This window comes from Hippoglossus stenolepis, chromosome 11, assembly GCF_022539355.2.
Source record: "Hippoglossus stenolepis isolate QCI-W04-F060 chromosome 11, HSTE1.2, whole genome shotgun sequence".
Classification (NCBI taxonomy): Eukaryota; Metazoa; Chordata; class Actinopteri; order Pleuronectiformes; family Pleuronectidae; genus Hippoglossus; species Hippoglossus stenolepis.
This window is the reverse complement of record NC_061493.1, coordinates 23,880,214-23,902,393: the sequence shown is the minus strand read 5'-3', so window position 1 is coordinate 23,902,393 and position 22,180 is coordinate 23,880,214. Positions and strand designations below refer to the sequence as shown.

Genomic DNA, 22,180 nt, shown 5'->3' with positions numbered 1-22,180 from the left:
AGGGATAGTCGCCCTGACTCGCTTGGTCACGGCAGGTCACCGACCTACCGACCGACCAGAGTTCAGCGTGTGTTAATCACCTTGTGAGACGTGTGGTCGATGCTCACAGTTTCATTTTACTCCTGGTGAGAGTCCAATGGTAAAAAAAATCCAAAACACATCCCGAGCGACACTGTTCAAATGTGTAAAACTCTGAAGAACAAGAGAAATCGGCCTGTTGCAGGTTTTTGTTTCCAGTTTCTCTCTTTTCGTCTTTACTTCCAGCAAAAGAAAAATCACAGATTAACCAAATGATGTCACTGACTCTTATCTATATCTTTATTTATATATAACTGTTTGCCTTCTACAATGTGACTCAGTAGACCTTCTCCTACAGCCCCCTCATGAAACCACATTTAAATCCATGAGATTCACGTTTTTTATTTGGATCTGCAACCAAAGTGCACACACACATAAATATCAGTCCCCTAAAGTAGACACAATATCAGACACTCAACAGGACCTAGATTCAGTTATCATCAGTTTGGACTCGTCACTGTAGGAGAAGCAGTTAAAACTGTTTTGTCTTGAAAAGCTGTTCGACCTTGTCCTCAGACACTCGAGCAGCCGAAACCTTCCTCCAGCCCAGGGCCACGTTCAATCTGCCTCTGTCTCCTGCACAAAGACAACTGGAATATGAGCAGGAGGAAACTGCAAACAAAAAACGGAAGGGTTGAAAATACATCACCAAAAAGGAATTGAGGCGATGTTGTTAATGTCTGAACTCTGGATAATAATTCTTCCACTTTTTGTCCAAATAATTTGATAGAAGTTTGTTGTTTTCAATATATTCTTGCCACATAATTAAATGTGTATATCTTGTGTTTGTGACGCAGGTGTACACCTACAAGCAGAATGCGCTCTCCAGGCAGAAGGTGCAGCCCATGCACCACAGCAGCGTCACAGGGGTGGAGGACATGGCGACGCTGCAGGACCTCCATGACGGTGCCATCATGCACAACCTCCTCCTGCGCTACCAGCAGAGACACATCTACGTACGTACCCAAAACACTCGATTTCAACAGCAGCCGACAGATAAGGACACGGGTGAAGCAGTTGCAATTTAGCTTATCTGGTTTTGCTTTAAAAAAAAAAATCAAGATTCTGAGCCAAGTCAGGAGGAAGATCTGAGAATAGACAGGAGCTGTGACGTCCATCTGCCGTGTGAGCGTTCACGTTGACGACTCGGCCCATCGGGGTAAACTGCCTTCCTCCAAGTTCTCTGTGTGGGAATCGCCTACGAATGCCCGAAGTTGCTCAATCGTTACGTAACAGCAGAGATAAAGGTCTAGACGCAGCACACGGATAAGAGATGGATCAGTTAGACAGAGGAGGAGCGCCCGTCCTTCTGGAACGATCACAAAACAGTCGAGAGCTTCTTACGGTTTGCATCATCACACTTTCTGTCAGAGACGTGTGGTATTCCGAGGTCACAGCAACGTTCCGTCAGAAGCCGTTTGGCTGTCGGCCTTATTACAGACAGTGAAGGTTGGTCGACAGCTTCACTGGTGTGAAATAAAGGATGATGTTAAATAAGCATCAGACTGGAAACGTGCACAGACGCAGCAGAAACCTGCCTGACTGCTTTCGTTGCTTCAGGTGTGAAACCGATGACTGATGTAACAATCGCATAATCTGTTGATTATATCTTTTATGGCAAAAGAATTCACGTTTGGTTTACAGGTAGTGAGAAAATGTTGTACACCACGGTTAGATACTGCAGTTCCAGGCCTCCAGGGGGCGCTGTGGCGATGAGAGACGTGCCATTCTTCCTTTTATAAGTGTATGTACCATCAGAAGAATTTTGAAGCTGTTATTTTAAACTATATAAACTACCTAATGTTGCTTTAAAGGTTCAGTGTGTAAGATTTAGGTGAAAGGATCTATTGGCAAATATTTAATATAAGTATTATATATACATTTATATATTGTAAATAATTCTAGTGATTACTACTTGTGTTTTTCATCTACATTGCACAAATTGTTGTTTTATTTACCCTAGAATGGTCCCTTTATATTTAAATACTTTATATTCTACTTCGGGGGTGGGGCTTGGGCCCGTTGACTGATTTGTTAATCGCTGAAGCTCTGGAGGCTTCGCAGCAGTCGTGGTCAGCGGATGTGGAAACAGCAGTGATCATAGCGGGGATCTTAGCAGTCGTACTTTTCTTTTGCTGTTTTAACACAGTATTAATTCCTGTCCTGCTTTGCACAGCGAGCTAATTGGACAACAAAGCAGCTCTGTTCCTGCCGAGCCAGTCAGACTAAACTCTGAGAACAAAGGAATATGTGGGACAAATGGCTCTCGACCATTACTGTCTCATTTTCTACTTATGGACTAATGAACAAACCTGACCGAGCACTTTCTGCAGCAAAACAAGCCGGCGACAAAGGCAGCCTTGTGCTCCCTGCGCACATTCGCCGCAGTAACCTTTGACAAACGCCATTTAGTTACTTTAATCACAACTGAATGCTCCCGCATGGTCGAAATTATCCAATCAATTCATCACGCACACCCATTCTCCACACTGACGGGGCTTTTTTTTTTACCCTTTCTGGGCCAGAAGCTGCAGAAGGGGAAAATTAGAGGAGAGGTTTGAGTGAAGTGGGTCGCGGTGGACCAACGGGACGGTCCGTAAACACAGCGCTGAAGCCACAGAGCCAGCAGCAAGCTCTGACACGGATCAAAGGTTCAACAGGTTAAAAGTTGGACTTTAACTGGTGACGCTGGTAGTTTCAGGTTACATGAAACGTTTGGGAACTCAGGACTGTGTGAATGCAGGTTTATTAACTTCCTTTTGGAGTTTTTACACCAATAGAAACAGAATAAACTCTGGGTTCATGTTCGGTATAAGGACTGGGTTCATGTGGTCAAGTTTATGATGGGACAGTTTGAACTACAGACAAATCCAGTACCTGCACATGAAGCTCTGGAAGCGTCCAGGGGCTGGATTCTCTCACTTTGCTGCTCATGCATGTTTTTCTCTGTCCTCGTGGACATCGTGGTTTCTACCTTCCTGAGATCCGTCCTGACTTTTGACACGAGTGTCGAGTCCCGTGTGCGCGCCTGTTTTTCAAGAAAGACAAAAGCTAATCAACACAGTTAAACGTTTAGAGGGACGGTCATGCCAGGGACACACGCTGCTAAAATCTGAGAGCTGCAGGAAACACAGATAAAGTTCCTGACTTTACTTTAGTGTCTTCACTTCCTGGGAACGTGTGTGGTGTGAAGAAAAGGGCAGAGAGAGGTGAAGTGTGCATAAACGCATGAAGTCAGATGCATTAGAGCAAGGGGCCCCGATGCCATAACCTGTCAGAGGCCCCGGAATTTCTGAAAGCACCCCTGCTGACTTCTGAGAGTCAGACAAGCAGAATTAATGAGTTGATGCTGTGGCTTTTAAAAAGACTTTCTGTGTTTGATTACATTACGATTACAGTGTTTACATTTAAGACTTTAAAAGAACATTTTGATGATGATGATGATGATTATGGTGATTATACTGGAACAAATAATGTTTTAGTTTTGAACTAGCAGCTAGCAGCTAGCCTCAGTGCTAAAGCTGCTTTACTTTAGAGTTGGCATGACATAGATGAATTGGAAATTTAGCCTGGAGGCTTCCACACTGGTTTGTGTGTGTGTGTGTGTGTGTGTGTGTGTGTGTGTGTGTGTGTGTGTGTGTGTGTGTGTGTGTGTGTGTGTTGTGTGCAGTCTTTAGCTCCTGTGATTGTAACCAGCTGTGCTGTCGACTGGTGGCCTCACTCGTCTCCTGTGTGGATACCAGTTGAAACGTACACACACACACACACACACACACACACACACACACACACACACACACACACACACACACACTATCTCTCTCTCTCTCTCTCAGGAATCTCTGACTTGCTCGGTTGCCCTGTACTGTCCCTCTTTCTAAAACACACACTTTCAGACTTTCATACACATTCTCTCACACATACATTTCAAACATACATTTTAAACACATACATTTTAAACACATACATTTTAAACACATACATTTTAAACACATACATTTTAAACACATACATTTTAAACACATACATTTAGAATAACGTCATCTAATGGCAGCAAATTCCTTCCCTGGGTATTTTGTCTCTGTTTACATTTAGTGCTTTGGCTTGTGATTAATTGCAGTGACAGGTTTATTATTCTCACACGTTCTGTACAGCGGAGTCTTTAAACCTCAGAGTGATCGGCACAAAGTGAAAGTTGTTCTGCATCTGTGAAGAAGATGCAGCCGCAGGCTCCTCACTGACTAATGTGGGTTTCACACTTTTCATTGCTCAGTTGATGTCCATGCAGCAGTTTGGGCTTCTCCCAGTTGTCGGCCATGGAGTCGGGAAAATGTTGGAAGATGCGGTCTGGACTTCTACAGAGTTTGTATTTCTCTAATGACGAATGCATCTGTTATTTTATATAATGACTTATAGCTTAACTTACTGAGAGACAACAACAGATTCTAATCTGAGACAACGAAGCTCTGTTGAATCTAATGTGACGACAGGACTTAAAAAACATTCTGAACCGTCCACAACGTTTCAGACAACACGTAATTCCCACCAGGACGGGGTCGCCCCCTGACAGGCCGACCTGGTCCCGGGGTCATTCGGCTCGACCGTGCGGAATCGAGCTGCACATGTGAGAGTCAGCCGTCAGCAAACATGATCTATGTGCTTTCAATCTGCTGCTTGTTTTCCAGGACACAGCTTTGGTTCTTTTGAGTGTTGGGACTGATGCGTGGCTTTGAGGCGGGGGTGAATTGCAGGTGGCTGCAGAGACCAAACAGCAGATGAAGAGCGCTGCTGCTCTCCAGCTCAAACAATAAACTTTATTCAGACGGCAGTTTAAAAAAACAAGCTTACAAAGAAAGTGCAGAAAGAGTTCATTTACACACACGTCCCTTTATTCCCACAGTAGATATCTGGTCTCCTCATGCATAAACACACACACACACGTACTGGCCACACACACACAGCTACACACTGTGTCCTTATAGGAGCGTGTGCACGTGAGCTTCCAGACGAGTCCAGCTCGGCGTCCTGATCACGGTCAGATGTGGAGAAACCGTCCTCCAGCCAAAGAAGAGTCACCGCACCACACACTGTCCTGATGTCATTTCCTTTCAGCTGTGTTTACAAATAACCGGGGCTCATGTCACTTCCTGTGAAAGCAGTCGTGCAATAAATGAGTAAAAGAAAAATCTGATCATTTATTTTCCAAAAGAATTGAAAAAAACGATGGAATCAATAGAAATCATCCTCTCTAAATAAAGACAGACGACATGACAGCTCCCCAAAATGAAGCCAGAACATCTGGATTGCCCCCTGGTGGCTGGCTGCAGTATGGGTCATAAACTCTGCCTCTTCCATGTTAACGGCTGGGACAGAGACCAAACTGAAAAGTAAAAATGGTTTCTGTCATTTAGTTCTCTTCACACTGATGTTTGTTCAAGTGTTTCCGATCAGTTTGGTTTTAATTACTAATTTGCTAATGTCAAAATGTGCTGCAACGTCGTTATTGACAGCTGAGTCCTGATTGGTGGAGTGCGTGTATTTCAGCGGCTCTAGCAAAGTAAAACAATCATCCTCTTCTCCCGAACAACCCGACTTTCACAGATGTGGGATTTCTGTCCGTCAGCAGTGATATTAAACACAAACAGCAGAGCAGGATCGCTGCGATGGCCAAGAATAACAAATGTGCAGGAATTTGTCTTTGTGACCCAGTAACTCAGTGACTGCTGCAGATTCACTCCTCCCCTCTCGCTTACATTTCCTGCCGACGCTTTGCCTCTGATCCTCCGTTTTTTCTCTCCATCTGTTCTTCATTTCCCACTTTCTGCATTTATCTGTCTCAGAGAGAGATCTTGGTTTTTTGCCTGCATGCCTCCCTGAGCTCTATAGTTACACCATCAACAGCCACTGACGCCCCTCTGTAAACATGGACGTCGCTGTAACTGCAAACTGTCGACAAACAGAAGATCCACGTTAGGCCAGGTATCTGCCATTTGTCCCAAAACTGAAGTGACTCCACTCTACGGTGCAGCCAGAAGTTAAGTTTCATCCCAATCAGAAGTATTAAAATATCTCTAGAAACTAAACGCTCCTGCAGCAAGATCCTCCGCACGTTCCAGACCTCTGTCATTGGACTCAAGTGGTAAATACAATCTAATTAAATTCAATAAAGCTGCTTTCAGACCTTTTGCCAAACAGCAAATGTTAAAGATGTCTGAACACGTGATGTTGGTGGCGTCGGTACAAAAGTATCACATCCCACTAAAGTCGATGTGTGAAACTGAACGTCCACCGTCCAAAGTGCCGCAGGTTCAATGTGTCAAACAAACACTCAAGTGAGTATCGCGTTTCTTGCGTCACCTCTGTGGTACGGCAACGAAATGTGGAGTATTTGACACCAGGCACGGAGGACGAGGGGCCACAGTAAATCACATCAGCCAATGGGGGCTTCTGATGAGAGTGGCAGCCAAGGTGCTGCCGTGGTAACTGTTACCAGGTCGGAGCCACGGGGAGATTTAATTGAGTCCAAATGGTTGTAATTCGTCGAGTTGAGGGCAGGACTTTATTTTGAAGTCTTAGTGACACAAACCAACCGTCTGGTGTGAAACTCACTCGGCTGAACCTCAGTGTAAAACGAAACCAGGTAAAGTGTCCAACAAGTGCACAGGGAGGCAAAGGTCGAGTCTTTTTTCCTCGTGTGTTTACAAGAGCTCAAGTAAAAATCCCAAACACGACGTGAAGCATCACAAGCATCAGGAGAAACGTTTACACACGAGCTGAGTGACGCTCGTGAGCCTCGGAGCCAGAGATCAGTCCGACTGTGAACTGTTTACACCGCTGGCAGAGGAGGAACCGACCTCCTGAGCAGAGCTGCCATGTTGTGAGAGAGATAACACACACACACACACACACACACACACACACACACAGTAATGTATGATCCACAGTACATTACTATAACAACCACACACTCTGGCAGGTCAGCCTGTGTTTGTCATGTAAATACATTCACCTCAACTGCCATTCAAATGGATTTGTATCCAGGCTGAATGTAGGTCAGTCAGTCAGTGGGCCGTCTGAGTGGCGAGGGGCAGTGGGGGGGCAGGTGGGGGGGGGGATTAGCACTGGGGGTTCAATGAGGAGCTCGGGGGTCAAAACGACTACAAACGCTCAAACAATGCCGGACCAGTAGATGGCGATAGAGTCTCCATCAACGATCCATCCAGTACCAGAGAAGAACGCTGTGGTCCAACCGATCGTTGATGGAGACTTTGTCGCCATCTACTGGCCCGGCATTGTTTGAGCGTTTTGTTGTCGTTTCGTTGTCTTCGTCTGGACGGAGATATTTTGTCAAATGAAGGTCGCATGGACGGACGAGAAAACTGTCTCTGATCTCGTCTTGTTTAAACAGGATGTTTGTCCAGGAAGTAGCAGCCGGGTCGTTCACACCTTCTGTGAGCACGGCCAGCAGGGCTGCATGTTTATACACACTTAGTAGTACACACGTAGTACGTACGACCTGCCAGGTTTATACGGCGACTACCAGACATGGAATACGGAGAGTACCTTCCTGTATCTGCTGGTACCATCGTCCATAACCACAGTACGGGCGGACACGCATCTGCAATTTATGAACAGATTTTAAAGTGTTTTCCTGTATTTACACTATAATGTTGTGTTTTCGTACAACAAACTGCTCAGCTGAAACTTAGCTTCATCAGGATGAGATTATTTCTAGTATTGTCTCCATGCCCCACACTGTGCATACAGCCGGCATGGCCATTAACCGAGTTATTATTGTTATGGCTGTAATGGGAGTTCTCCGCCTCAGAGCACTGGTTTCACCTCAGGCTTCTTTTTCCTCCTCTTCCGATCCTTCCAAAATAAACACTTTCTCTAAGTCACCTCCGTAATAAGGACTGAAGTTCTGTTTTTAATTTACCTCCTACAGTCTGAACTTTGAAGCTAAACTTTAATATCATAAACTTGAGTCGCAGCAAAAATAAACAGCGTGAACGCGAGCGCGAGCGGGAAAGATGTCGGAGAGGTTTGACGAGACGTTGGCGGCCAGATGGAGACGCTCTCTGCTTTCTCTCTCGTCTTAACGCGTCTCGTCCCTTTCCTCCACCAGTCGTCTCCAATGCGTGTTTATGGGAACTCTACGAAACCACCGTGATGAGACTTTCACTTCAGGTTCAGGTCGCACGAGCGAAAAATGTTCTCATTCTCCAGAAACTGGGATTAAACTGTGTGAGATGTTTGGATTTAAAGGATGAGTGAAGGTCAGGTTGATGAACACCTCCTGGTGGCTGGCTTTGGTATCGCTCATAAACCCCGCCTCCTCCATGTTAGCAGATGGGACATGGGCCAAACAATTGTTTTTTAACGACCAGTGAAATGTTTTTGGGGGTTTTATGGACGTAAGCATGTCTGAAAGATGGAAAACGTCTCTTCGGTTTTGACAGCATCAGCGTTTTTATGCTTAAAAAAAAGCAGCTTAATGCTTCTCTGAGCGTCGCTGCTACTCGAAGCGTCACGGCCGATGATGACGAGTAGGATTTCTGACAGCCTCACCTTCTTGTCTCCGAGAACCCGCGGGACTCCGCTGTAACCTTTTAAGACTTTTTAAGAAATATCTGTTGGTTCTGTCACAGATGCAGGCTGATGTGCCGCCTTTTTCCAACTCTATTATCCATGAGTCACCACCACCACCACACTGCAGCCTCTGCCAAGAAAACAACTCCCCCCCCCCCGGCTTCACAAGCTTCAGCCGTTTGGTTTGTTTTTGCTTCGAAATGTGAAATGTGAAAAAGTCTGATGTGTTCATATTTGGGTTTTCCCGACTGAGTGGAACCGGGGAAGGAGGTTTTGTGCGTTGCAGAGGTCACGTGTCATGTTTGCTTCCGTCCACCTTCCCGGGAGCTTAATAGGGCTTTTATGACTCTGTGCTTTTGTCCGATAAATTGGATTATGCGAAGCCTTTGGCCCGTGTGTGCTTCCACCTGAGCAGCGACAGGCAGCGGAGATGTAATTTGCTCTGATCGGTCTGCCTCTCTGTCTCGCTGCTTATTAAATGAGAAGTAATGACGTATCGGCTCCGAGATTTCGCTCAGATTACCTGAGAGGTTTTCAACTTCCTGCACTGAGTAGTAACTTCTTTCCTTTTCAGTTTTACTCCATTTTGCAGAAGCAGAATATTTCTTGCGTCCTGTTTTCCTGTTGAGATGTTTAATTCAACTAAATTCTGTTTTATTTGTTTAGCTTTTTGTTTACTTTTTCAAGACCTCACAATATTATAGAGAAACTCTGTAAATACAGATTGAAGACAAGTCTCCACTCTGGTGTCTCCATTCCGGGTTGTTGACGTCATTTGGAGTCACACGAGTCAGTGTCAGCTGTCAATCATGACGTCCAAGCCCTGTTTTTATATCCTCTAAGGGAGGGAAAGCTCAAGGTCAAGGCGACCTCACTACCCAGTATCAACCGTGACGCCACCCGTTGGTTTGTGAGTCGTTCGGAAGCCTCAGTTTCTCATCTTGTCCAGCGCCATCTTGGTTTGGTCTGTTTGACTCTGAATGATCGCAATTCACGAAATGAACAACAGCTGTTTTGAAGGAGACTTGAAACCAGAGACTGAGACATAAACTCTGAACTGGTTGTCGAAGACGTATATATATGATTCTAATTATTCATGTTTATGTTTCTAACACTTCTTCTCTCTCCTGATCCGCAGACGTACATCGGCTCCATCCTGGCGGCGGTGAACCCTTACCAGACGCTTCCCGGGCTGTACGACCGGCCGGCGGTGGAGCTCTACAGCCGACACCACCTTGGGGAAATCTCCCCGCACATCTTCGCTGTTGCCAACGAGTGCTACCGCTCACTGTGGAAGAGGCTTCAGAACCAGTGTGTCCTGATCAGGTCGGTGATCATGTCGTTGTCTCGGAACGTAACTCACAACCTGACGCAGAAAACCTGAAGTAGATAAGAACGTTTCTGCTGAGTCGACTTGAGTCTCCGACAGCGAGCGCTCAGTCGGGGCATCCACATCTCTCGTGTCACAGGTTACACGGAGCCCTCTGATTGGTCGTTTGAATTAAACCGTTGTGGTCTTGAGCTTGTTCAGTCGCTCTTCCCTCAGTGCGTCCAACGCTTTGATCGAGGTTCAAGTCCCCCGGGCGCTTTGGCTGCACTTCTGAGCGTGACACACACACACACACACACACACACTGTTACTATCTCCATCCTCTGCTTTCCTTCCTCACATCCTTCCTCTTTGATTATAACTGGACGACTTTCACCTCCGCCGTCTCTCCATTGTTCGAACCCGAACCCTTCCCCTGACCTGAAAAGAAAAAAAGTTATTTTTATATTTGGCCCCAGATTGTATGGAGGGCGAACACAGGGGAAACAGATCGACTCTGTGGGAACGTTGTGTTTGTGGTCGTCCTGGATACGTGGCCAGTGTCCGTCTGTCATTCCTGTGTCGCAAAGCAATTATGTAAGAACACAGCAGAGACACAATAATACACAAACACTTTAGACCGGGGATGAATTGAATATGTCACGTTTGTCACGAAGCATCATTAAAATTAAATCAACTTTTGGAAAGGTTTTAAATTCCAAATATTAATATTACAACTAGAGCGCTACATATATCTTTAAAACATGTATTGTACAGAACAAACACAAAAGTTGTTTAAAGTTATTCACACTAAAGTTTATGGTTAAAAGTGTCACAGTTTGATGACAACATTTTAGGAATCATTGCCAAAATGTTTTTTAACATCAGCCTTCATCGCAAATATTTTACTCCCCCTGGAATCTGCATCAGCCCCTAAAACCAAACCCATACGGGTCGAGCTCTGTTTGTTTGGGGAAACTGAGCTCATCAGTTTTCTTGCTGGTGTGAAGGAGCACGATGGTAAACGTGTGCGTTCCGTGTTAACATGTTAACATCAGCTTGTTCAGCAGAACCAGAGCCTGAGTCTCAGTTTGCTGCTTCAGGCACAAGTGCTGCAATTTCATGTAAATTTGCTGGCATTAGTTTACAGGCCCGTTTGGCCTTGTGGTTAATGAGACACACATGTTCCTGTGTGAAGGAAGCAGCAAGTGAACAGTGGCTTTTTATGCCTTTAATTGTTAATGATTAATTAAAAATACAGCAGCTTTCTGCACTGACGTGATTTCAGAAGCATTGTGTGTGTGTTTAAAAACCCACATTTCTGACTCTGTGAGATTCAGAGGAACCCGACGATTCACATTTATTACTAACACACTTAAAATATCTAAATACTTATTATTATTGTGATTATTAAAGTCGCATGTGTATCCATGGAGATGTAGAAAAGCCTCCGTTTCCCTCGCCGGCTCCTGGTTGGAGTCGTCCTCCTGTTCAGGGCACAGAACGTCCTTTGTTTGCCAGGATGTTGGTCAGTGGGAAGAATATCCACCGCCGCACACACACCGGGGCGTAAACACAAACATGTTGTCATAATGGCGTCGGAGAAAACCCTGAGCTACACAATACTGCCAGTCTCCCCACAGAGACGCGTCGCTGCCATAGATGTTGTCTTTATCTTGATCTCGCTGATTTCCGGTACTTTCCCTGCTGCAACAAGCAGATTCCGCTGCAGGGTTCATCCGTCTAGAAAGAAAACAAAAAACGCCTAAATTACCACAGAATCTGTAACTTTGAGAAAAAGAAAAACACCAGTTTGGCTGCGTAGTTTTTCCATGACAGCAGCGGCAGCGGCAGCGGCGGCAGCAGCAGCGGCAGCGGCAGCACATGAAGCGCTGTGGGAACAGAGAAGACAGACCACAGACCACAGGCGTGACCTTTAGCTGTTGTCTCAGCTAAAACACAACGTGATGGTTTACTGTCTGTTAAAATAGAGAAAATGACACAGTGAGCCTCCCAACACACACACCCACACACAGACACACAGACACACACACACACACACCCTGTGAGACCTCATTCTCCTCTCTGGTCATCTGTCTGGAGAAGTGGAGGTTGAACGTTGCATCTTGTCACAGGAGGGTGTCAGGACTCAGCTGGAGATATGAACTGTAACGTGGCATTAAATGGCTTTTTCTGGACGATGCATTGCGCTTCAGTGAAGAACCGTTTTTCAAAGACACACTGGCGCCGGCCAGCGACGGGACGTCCGACGCTGACTTGTGATTGGCTCCAGCACTGCACAGGAAAATTATGTCAAACGCGTGAGATGGCGGCGTTGTCGTTAGTGTCCAGGACAGCGTCGTCCATCTTTACTTACAGTCTATGACAGAGACACGCTCACATTCACACCTGCAGGTAGTTTAGAGGTGCACGTCTGTGGCGTGTGGGAGGAGGCCGGAGTACATGGAGGAATCATACAAGTAGAACATGCAAACGCCACATGGACAAGCCACTGAACCACCGTGCCGCCCTGCTCCAGGTGAAGCAGATCCAAATATTCCTTTAAATCATGAATCTAAAAGGAGGTGAGAGTCAGTATCACTCCCCTGCTTCTTTGACCACAAACAGCCAGTGAGTGTCACTTTCAAACATGAACCTTTGAGACTGCCTCTGAGCTGCTAATCAGCTGTTAACTGTCGCCCTCGAGCAAGGCACTAAACCTCCATCTGCACCAGTTGAGAGAATATAAAACGTGTAAGTGCTCTGCAGATCTTCCCTGATGCTTGAATTATTAATATAAGAAACCACTTTAGTTTGATGAAGTTGCTCGGACCAGAGGGATCGGTTCCTCAGAGTCACTCCTGCACACAACTGGCATTTTCTGTTCTAATGTCTTAATATGTGAATTCTGTGTGGTCAGTGTTTGCGTGTTGTTGGATGTGTGAGGCGGTGACGCCCTCAGTGTGTGTGCAGCTCGCTCTGTGGCTGATGGATGTGTGAGGCTGTGAGTAATTGCAGGGCGGAGCAGAGACAGGCACAGTTTTTTGTGTGTTTTTCCTGAGGGCTCCTGTCTCCAGGCTGCTGTGCAGGATTTACTGATCGTCGATGGTGTTTGGTTACAAACTAAATAATATCTTGTCGTCATTTTATATGATGCTGTTTAACAAAATCCCAATTTTATAGATGACGTAGACGCTCACAACCTCCTCGTGGTCACAGAGTAGCCTTCACTGATTCGTCAGTTTCCTGTCACATGACCTCCTTTACCATGAAAACATCCAGCCTCAGAGTAGAAACAACACGGAGAATGAATTACGAGTGTTACTGACCCTGCTGTCTTTGCTAACAGCTGCTGTGCAGTTAACGTGTTTACATGTGGAGGAGGATCAGGAGCTTTCCACTGGGTTCTAAGATAAAGAAATAACCCAACTTGCATTTCTGTATTTTGATCTCTGTGCTGAGAGAGAAGCAGGATGTGCAGAGGCAGAGTGAAAACGTTTGAAACTGGATCCTGCTGCTGTCACTGAATCAGGCGTCGCTCTGCACAGCTGGATCTCCAGCTCGTTTTTATTGTTTGATGCCCTGAAGTTTTTTTTTGTGGAGGATAATTTTAACGCAGAGTCCCAGCTCCTGCCCAGCTGCCACAGTACGTGGTCTGGTTCACAATGAACTCACACACACACACACACACACACACACACACACACACACACACACACACACACACACACACACACACACACACACACACACACACACACACACACACACACACTGTTGGTCCCTCAAAAACACCAAAGCCATTTCAGAGCAGACCCTCGTAAAACATGTAACATGGCAGCCCCCACCCACACACAAAAGAGTAATTTCATGGTGTGTGTGTGTGTGTGTGTGTGTGTGTGTGTGTGTGTGTGTGTGTGTGTTGTGTGTGTGTGTGTGTGTGTGTGTGTGTGTGAGAACAGCTATAAATTGCACTTTTAGGCGAAGGCAGGAAGCTTTTGCGTCGGATTTAGGGATTGTGGGTAATCAGATCCAGGCAGAAGGAGGCGAATGAAACAGGAGCTGGTTTAGAAGAAGAGGAGGAGGAGGAGGAAGAGGAGGAGGAGGAGGAGGAGGAGAGGAGGAGGAGGAAGAGGAGGAGGAGGAGGAGGAGCAAACTCTAACAAGACGCATCTGCTCATTAATGCTCATGAACGCCACTTTGCGTTTTCACTGATGCGGATACCTGGCTGCGTTGAGCCACATGATTTTAACGTTGTCGCTGCAGATTTCAGTAAGAACTCGTGAGCCGCCAACGAAGAATCTGCTGGAAATGCTCCAAACTGTTCAGACGGTTCCTGAGCGCAGCAGATGCCAGCGCGGCAGATCTGCTCCAATAAACAGATTCAGACGTTTCATTTTCACGTTTTCCTTGCTGAGTGTTTGGTGTGGGTCTCTTTCCTGATTCCACATGACGGTGCGTTCCTGCTCAAGGCTTCAGAGGAACAGTTTTCCCAGTTTGGTGTTTATGTGGGGGTTTTGACTGGTCCGCACGGAGCAGTGACCTCGACCCCATTCAGCACCCAACTGGAACAACTGGCTGCGTGTCAGAACCGGTGTCGGACCTTTACTGGTCCCAACGCCTGGTGTGAAACCTGAAACCAGAAGAGTGGAGGCTGTGAGAGCCCAACAATCTCACTGCAGCTTTCCATCGTATCATGTGATCTGATGTCAAGATTATCATTCTAGTTGAAGTCTGTGAACCTCGGACTATCTCAACCCATTCAGATTTTAGGGCTGATGCTGTTCTGACTGTGGCTTTGTGTCCGCTGCAGCCCAGGTTTGATTAAATCCCCGACCTCCCGACCCCAGAGGTGCATGTGAGGTCAAACCCGAGACGCTCCAGCCTCGTTAAATTACTCTGGAATCTGGAGGAACAAAATCCCTGCAGCTAAAACAACAAAACAAGCTCTGCAAAAACATACCTGAAAACCTTTTCTTTTGGGATTGAGCAGGTTTTATCTGCGTCGTCCGGATCGTCCAGTATTTGTTGTGAGTTTTATTGCGTCACATAAATCTGAGCTGGTCCGGTCCAATCAGAGGTGACGATGCATCTTTGTGCCTGAAATCAAATAGTTTGTCAGATTCTCTACTGAACCCACATTCTCTAATGTTTCTGGTCCTGTTAAATCTACCCATCGATGAAACCACATTTAAAATACGCTAGATCCAGATTTTTGCTCCTTTGTTCATATCCGAGGGAAAATGTAATGACTTCTCTCTTGGCTCATGTCCCGTCCTCCCACCAAGTGGTTTCTGTCTTCTCTTCAAAAACAAAATGTTCTGCAGAAATAAACACACTGACGACACAACATTAATAACTTGTGTTTGCTCTGTGGTTTGGCCGCAGTGATGTAACATAAAATCTTTCAGTCGGCGTCAGCGAACGCAAAGAAAGATGGACGACGCTTCACCGCTTCCTCTCGTGGTGCAAAAACATCCAGAATACAGGTGCTGCCATCGTGTGCTGGTGATCTGGAGTCTGGAGCCGCGGTATCGACCTTTTGTGAGCCCGTCTCAGCTGTCAATCACCACGTTATCCACCTCTTTCCTGACTTTGTTTGGTGATCCGTGGCGCGGCGGTCCTGCTCGCTGTGAAACACGGCCTTTAGCGCAAATAGGCACCGAAAGGGACAAAAGTGGGAGGTTACAGTTCGGATGTTTTAGAAAGGGATGAGGACAGCTCGGTAACGGGGCCTCGCCCGTCACTTCTCACGGAGAAGGTCGATGACATGACGCATACGGCCTCGTATCGACGTTTTCCTGAACAGTGAATTCAAAACCTTTCACTCGCACCTTCAGGGACCGTGAACGTTTGCTGCTGAAAGGGAAGGGTTCAGTTTTTCTGGCAGTGCAACAGAAACTCCCACAGACCTCGGCCGTACATTCCAGTCCATCCTAACAAGTCATCCGATCCTAATCCTCCTTGAATCTCTGGGTAGTTCGGTGAGATGATTTCACTTCTTTCTCCGGTGTAAAGAAATCGTTCTTCAAAAGACTCGAGACCCGAGTAGACGACACGTGTGGACAGACGTCGTCCCTCTCTCACTGCGTAACCCCCCCCCCTGTGACTGCGGCTCCTCGGCACAGAAAGCCCTGGGTGAGGTCCAGAGCTGCGGAGGCGGTTTGTCCAGCTCTCGCTCAGTCGCTCGGATGAAGGCTCCCTCCTTCCTGCCTGTGGGGGGGGGTTTACCTTGGGTGGCAACAGCGTGTGCAGAGCCAGGGATTAGTACAAAGACCGGGTGCTGTTTGGCTGCATGTGTGTGTGTGTGTGCGTCTCAGATCAGTTGTCCTGCTGCCAGACGTCTTTTTAAATGCGATGCATTAAACCGACCCTCTCACGTTTTGGCTGTCACTATAATCTACGCTATTTAAATGAGTTACACGCACACCGAGCCTTTTAAGATGCAAATGAAAGAAGTTTGACAAACTGATGGACAGAGTGAGATCTGAACGTTGTTGCTGCAATGCTTTACATCCTGGTGAGTTACAGAGCTTTTATTTTGAAAAGTAACATCGGCCCAGTAAATCATTCAAATTTATATTTTTAAAAAACAAGCGTGAACAGTGATAAAGAAAACTTAGTTTCATTTGATGAAAGACGTTGATTCGAACATCTTCAGCGCAGATAAACCAGGTAGGATGGACACAACGTTCTCTAACTTCGCTCTGCACACAAACAGTGACAGAACATTATATCGTGTGTGTGTGTGTGTGTGAACAGCATCAGTTATGAGTCAGTCATCAGTAGCTAATTCACATCTGACCCAGTTTGTTGTGAGTTGCAGCAGCAGTGCACACAACCTGCAGGCAGACACACAGTCACACATTAAGTAAAGACACATCCCTCGCACACAGTTTGAATTAAAGAGCCAGCGTCGGGCCTCAGGCCTCATTTAAAGGTTTGTGAGATGAGACAAGAAGCTTCTGTGCCGGTGCTAAAATATATATCAATTAAACTTGATTTGTCCCACAGGTTATGTCCTAAAATATCTGCAACATACAGTACGTCCTGGTTCCTCTGTTACATGAGAACAGGACATTTTCCAGATCAGGAAGAAAAGAAACATCATTATTAATCCTAATTATTATATTGCCCCATCTACAGGGAGGCCAGTGCCTTGCTCAAGGGGCAGGGGAGAAGAAGGGACTTAAACATCAGTGTGTTTTTCTGCCCACAGTGGAGAAAGCGGAGCGGGGAAAACAGAAAGCACCAAGCTAATCCTGAAGTTCCTGTCGGCGATGAGCCAGCACTCCCTGGAGGCGTCGTCCAGAGACAGGACGTCCCGCGTGGAGGAGGCGCTGCTGGAGAGCAGGTGACCGGTCGCTTTGTAACGTCAAGTGTCACGTCACCGCTTTGTCTGAAGTGTCGGAATTAAAGAATAAACACACTTAAACACGCACATACGACACAACGATCAGATGATAGAGAGACGTCAGGACAGTTCGAAACACTAGGGGGCGTTATCAGCCAAGTCCAGCCCGTAAATGTAGATTTCTTATAACAAATGTGATTTTTTAAAACCAACATTAATGTGTTTCAGCTCAGACTTAGTTTACAGCTCATAAAACAAAAGTGTGAAGTATCAGGTACATTGTTGAGGTGTAAACGTTTGTGTGCTAACGACGCTGCTCCTCTAGTCCCATCATGGAGGCCTTTGGAAACGCCACGACCGTCCACAACAACAACTCCAGCCGCTTTGGGAAGTTTGTCCAGCTGCATTTCAGCCAGAAGGGCAACATCCAGGGCGGCAGGATCGTCGACTGTATCCTTTGAAACCCATTGTACTGTCAATAGGAAGAACTGGAAGAAGAACTGGAACTGGTGAAGACGAGCAGAATCTTTCATGAGGATCTGAGGATCTGAGTCCGTCTGTGCCGAGATGAGTAGAACTAGATTACTGCAGTATATTAGCTCCTAGTGGACAGTAAACTGCATTGTCCTGTCTCTGTCTATTATTCAAAGTAAAGTGTAGCAAAGTAGAAGACAGGACATTTAGGGCCTTGAGTATTATGAGGGTGTGGACCACCGGGAGTCGAACCAGGGACCTGCTTCTCAGGGACTATATTCCTGGTGTTCATGTATGTGGAACGTCAGCAGGTTTAGTTTGACTGTTCAGACGCAACACAACCGCAGCTCTCCCTGTTTTTCTTGGTTTCTCTGTGCAACATTTAGCCGAATCATTTAGTTTTTGTGCCTTGACAGAAACTTTCCGACCGCAGACCTCTTAGAAAAGGTGAGTGTCCTTCCTCCGATGACCCTGTGACTGGATGTGGTGTTTGAGATTGAGTCATCGTCGGTTGAGCAATAAGCGATTCTCTCTTCTTCTCTACAGAACCGTGTGGTCCGGCAGAACCCAGGGGAGAGAAACTACCACATTTTCTATGCTCTGTTAGCAGGAACCAACAGCCAGCAGAGAGGTGAGCAGCAAACACCGTGACACATCCAGACATACATGTGCAGCACCAGCAGCGTCCTCTTGTCTTTGCATCAAAGACAAACATCCTGTTAAGTTTCGGAGTTAAAGCAAAACAATGAAACGTTCCCTGAGCAACAGCGCCCTCTGCAGCCACACACGGGGACTCGTTCTGTCAGAGTCGATCAATCCGACCGTCGTCTCATTCTGAAGCTGCTGTTTTAATGTTAACGAGCTGCACAGTGTTGCTGTAAATTCCACATGCATGAGCCGGCTGTGACAGCGTGTGTGTTCGTTGTGTGTCCGCAGAAGCGTTCGCGTTGACCCACACCGACAGCTACCACTACCTGCGGCAGTCGAGCTGCGTCACCGACAAGACAATCAACGACAAAGGCACTTTTCAGGATGTTCTGGTACGCAGGTCACACACACACACACACACACACACACACACACACACACACACACACACACACACACACACACACACAAACACACACTACAGTCGCTTCTTAAGACTAAAACTAATAAATATTCTCTCACTGAGTTTGTTCAAGTGTTTCTGATCAGTTTGGTTTGAATCAGTGTTTTGATGATATGAAAATGCTGGAATTGGATGTGAGTCCGTCGAGAAGATGAAGGTGTGACCTGAGGAGCTCATTCTTCTTCTCTGTTTTCCCGTGGCTCCCAGAATGCCATGCGAACGATGCAGTTCACGGAGGAGAACATCGGGGAGATCCTGCGCCTCCTGGCGGGGATCCTTCATGCGGGGAACATCGAGTTCATGACGGCCGGCGGAGCACAGGTCTCCTCCAAATCAGGTCAGAGATCTTCCCCCTCGTCGTCCACACCTTCGTCCTCTTCACTCCTCTTCCTCTGTCACAAACAGGGTTTTCTGACTTCAGGTTCAGATTCATTTGTTAGTTGGGAGTGAAACGTCGTCGTCCACGGATCAGGGTCAATTTAACATATGACACATTCATTTCATTTCAGTTTTTATTTATTTCTAAAATGGTTTTATTTACAAACTGAGGAAAAACCAAATGTTTAATGATTTAATCTACACATTCGAAAAGGAGTGAGAAGGAGTTCAAACTTATTGAATCAAGCCTCTTCTGCATAAATCATTAATTCATTATTATCTTATACTTAACCAGCTTCTTATACATCTGTAAATATGTTTTTTAACTGTGCTCTATATTGTATATAATGTACAAAAAATGTATGTATTAACAAATACAATATAAATGATTAAATGAGGCTACATTTAAATATATATATATGTATGTGTAACTTGTACATTCTCCATGTAACATAAAAACGTAAAACAGATACAAGTCTGGAAAATATCCAAATGTCCGTGATAAGAAGTGAGGTCAGTTTGTGTCTCTTTCGTCTGCAGCTCTCAGCCGCACATCCGACCTCCTGGGGCTGAACTCAGACCAGCTGGCCGAGGTTCTGACCCACAGGTCCATGATCCTCAGGGGGGAGGAGATCTCCACGCCGCTCACCGTCGAACAGGTGAGCGATCTCATGTCGTTCGGGTGTAAAGGTGATCTAAAATCATGTGTTTGGATCTGAGATTCTCTCCCTCTTGCGTATGGAAGTGGCTCAAATCCCAAGTGAAAAGATCAGATTTGTGCTGTTGGAGAAACTAATTATCTTGACGTGACATACGAGCAAAAAACATCAGCTGGAATCACCTCGATGAGTCGCGTAGTTCCTGCTCGGCCAGGAAACATGGTTCAAGTTGTGAACGCGTCCATTTGAACCTGGAGCATCATCCAACCAGCCAACCGACGGTTCTTTGCCTAAACCTGACCTGAAAACTGACTATAACAAAGAAGTTCAAAATTAAGTCAATATCAACTATTCATTTCACACAAGAGTCTATTTCTAGAATAAAGTCCTAATATAATGAGACCCTATTGCATTTGATTATTTTAATTATTTCATATTGTCATTTTATTTCTAACTTTCTTTTATTTAGCGTCTGATGATCAATGATAATTTGATATTTCAGCGGTTTTTAATTCTTTTTACCATTTGGTCCTGCTTCATTGCTTTGAAAAGTGCTATTTAAAGGTTATTATTGTCACAATTAAAGGAGAATTCCTTTGTTTCATTCACTTCATGACTCAGAACGCTCTTTCGTTGCTCCGCTTTGTCGAAGCAGAGAGGTTTAAGCAAAGAGAAGCGGTTTTCAGTGGTTATGCGATATTTAAAAGACCCTCAGCACACACTCAAAACCCTACAGCCATTATGAAAGTTTCATTTCAAAATGTTGCGCGACAGGAGACGAGACTCCTGTTCATCTTCTTTTCTATGTGTGACCTGGTTCTGGTGTCACTGACACAAATCCCCTGTGACGTGGGTCTCTTGTCCTCAGGCGGTGGACTCCAGAGACTCCATGGCCATGGCCCTTTACTCCCAGTGTTTCAACTGGATCATCCGGAAACTCAACAGCCGCATCAGGGGCAACGAAGACTTCAAGTCCATCAGCATCCTGGACATCTTCGGGTTCGAGAACTTCGAGGTGTGTGGAACACGTGCACATTCCAACCACACGATATATTAACAGTCAGATGATTCAGGGGGAAATGAAAACGCTTTCAGCTATTTTAGTGTCTCACATGAAACCAGGATCTAATTAACTTCTCACTGATAAATATAGATTATTGAATTTAAATCCAATTCAATCTCTGACCTTATATTTCTCCTCTACTCAGTATTGGAATCATATTGTAATTGCTAATGAAGGAATCAGTAAATACAGCTCAGGGATTCTTCCTCACCTTCCAGCTCGTTAACTCTCTGTTTTCTGTGTCTTTAACATCGGCCTGATTTTATTCTCCGCAGGTCAACCGCTTTGAGCAGTTCAACATCAACTATGCAAATGAGAAGCTTCAGGAATATTTTAACAAGCACATTTTCTCCCTGGAGCAACTTGAGTACAACAAGTAGGTGGAGGCCGTTCTGATCGCTTAGTTCTTCCCTGTGAAATGAGACGTGATGTTTTCTTTTATTGTTTCTTTACCCTCGGGTGTTATAAAGGTTTTCTGCTGTTGTAAACGTGTCGTTGTGTCTCCTGCAGGGAGGGCCTGGCGTGGGTGGACATCAACTGGATGGACAACGGAGAGTGTCTGGACCTGATCGAGAAGGTACGAGGGGGAATGAAAACTGTCAGGACGACAAAGAGCGTTTCTGTGCTTCACACATTTCAGGAAAGTTGTTTAAAACTGTCAGATGAGGATGATGCTTGTTGGAGAACGATAGAGTCGAGCAGCAGAAAGAGATGTGACGAGGATGAGATGATGATGATGGTGTTTCCATAGAAACTGGGTCTCCTGGCACTGATGAATGAGGAGAGTCACTTCCCCAAAGCCACAGACGACACCTTACTGGAGAAGCTCCACAGCCAGCACTCGGTAGGCGTCACACCAGCAGCTGATGCACGACACACGGGACTCACACTTTCTCCCCAGTGAACGTCAGGCTGGAGAAACTTAAGACGTTCTAGAAACCCACTAACTCAAGTTGTCATCATCATCTGAGGTCCATCGTTTTTTAGCAAAGTGTGAACATGGTCTTGAACTGTCTCTTTTCTCTGGCTGCAGAAAAACTCGTTCTATGTGAAGCCCCGTGTTGCTGTGCACTTCTTTGGAGTCAGGCACTATGCAGGAGAGGTGGGTGCTGCCTCCTCATCCTTTTCCTCCAGTGTAGTTCTGGTTATTGTGTTCGGGTC

The 22,180-nt window shown here is 45.8% G+C and overlaps 1 protein-coding gene and 1 long non-coding RNA gene across 2 annotated transcripts in view; one reads left to right on the top strand and one right to left on the bottom strand.

Annotated features, from left to right (window-relative positions):
• The window catches only part of myo10 (myosin X), a 72,569-nt gene that overhangs the window by 28,860 nt on the left and 21,529 nt on the right, over window positions 1-22,180 (top strand). The window contains exons 3-16 of the mRNA XM_047341911.1: window positions 876-1,034; window positions 9,809-9,996; window positions 17,200-17,334; window positions 17,660-17,784; window positions 18,242-18,255; window positions 18,355-18,439; window positions 18,745-18,848; window positions 19,127-19,256; window positions 19,838-19,956; window positions 20,825-20,971; window positions 21,295-21,395; window positions 21,530-21,596; window positions 21,771-21,863; window positions 22,053-22,121. Of these exons, the coding sequence (XP_047197867.1) occupies window positions 876-1,034; window positions 9,809-9,996; window positions 17,200-17,334; window positions 17,660-17,784; window positions 18,242-18,255; window positions 18,355-18,439; window positions 18,745-18,848; window positions 19,127-19,256; window positions 19,838-19,956; window positions 20,825-20,971; window positions 21,295-21,395; window positions 21,530-21,596; window positions 21,771-21,863; window positions 22,053-22,121 (1,536 nt within the window). The remainder of the gene's footprint in view (window positions 1-875; window positions 1,035-9,808; window positions 9,997-17,199; window positions 17,335-17,659; window positions 17,785-18,241; window positions 18,256-18,354; window positions 18,440-18,744; window positions 18,849-19,126; window positions 19,257-19,837; window positions 19,957-20,824; window positions 20,972-21,294; window positions 21,396-21,529; window positions 21,597-21,770; window positions 21,864-22,052; window positions 22,122-22,180) is intronic.
• Window positions 11,117-16,171, bottom strand: LOC118117581. The gene is made up of 3 exons (XR_004697803.2): window positions 14,944-16,171; window positions 14,205-14,613; window positions 11,117-11,722 (listed from the first exon to the last, which is right to left on the bottom strand). It is a non-coding gene; the product is annotated as an uncharacterized LOC118117581 (long non-coding RNA).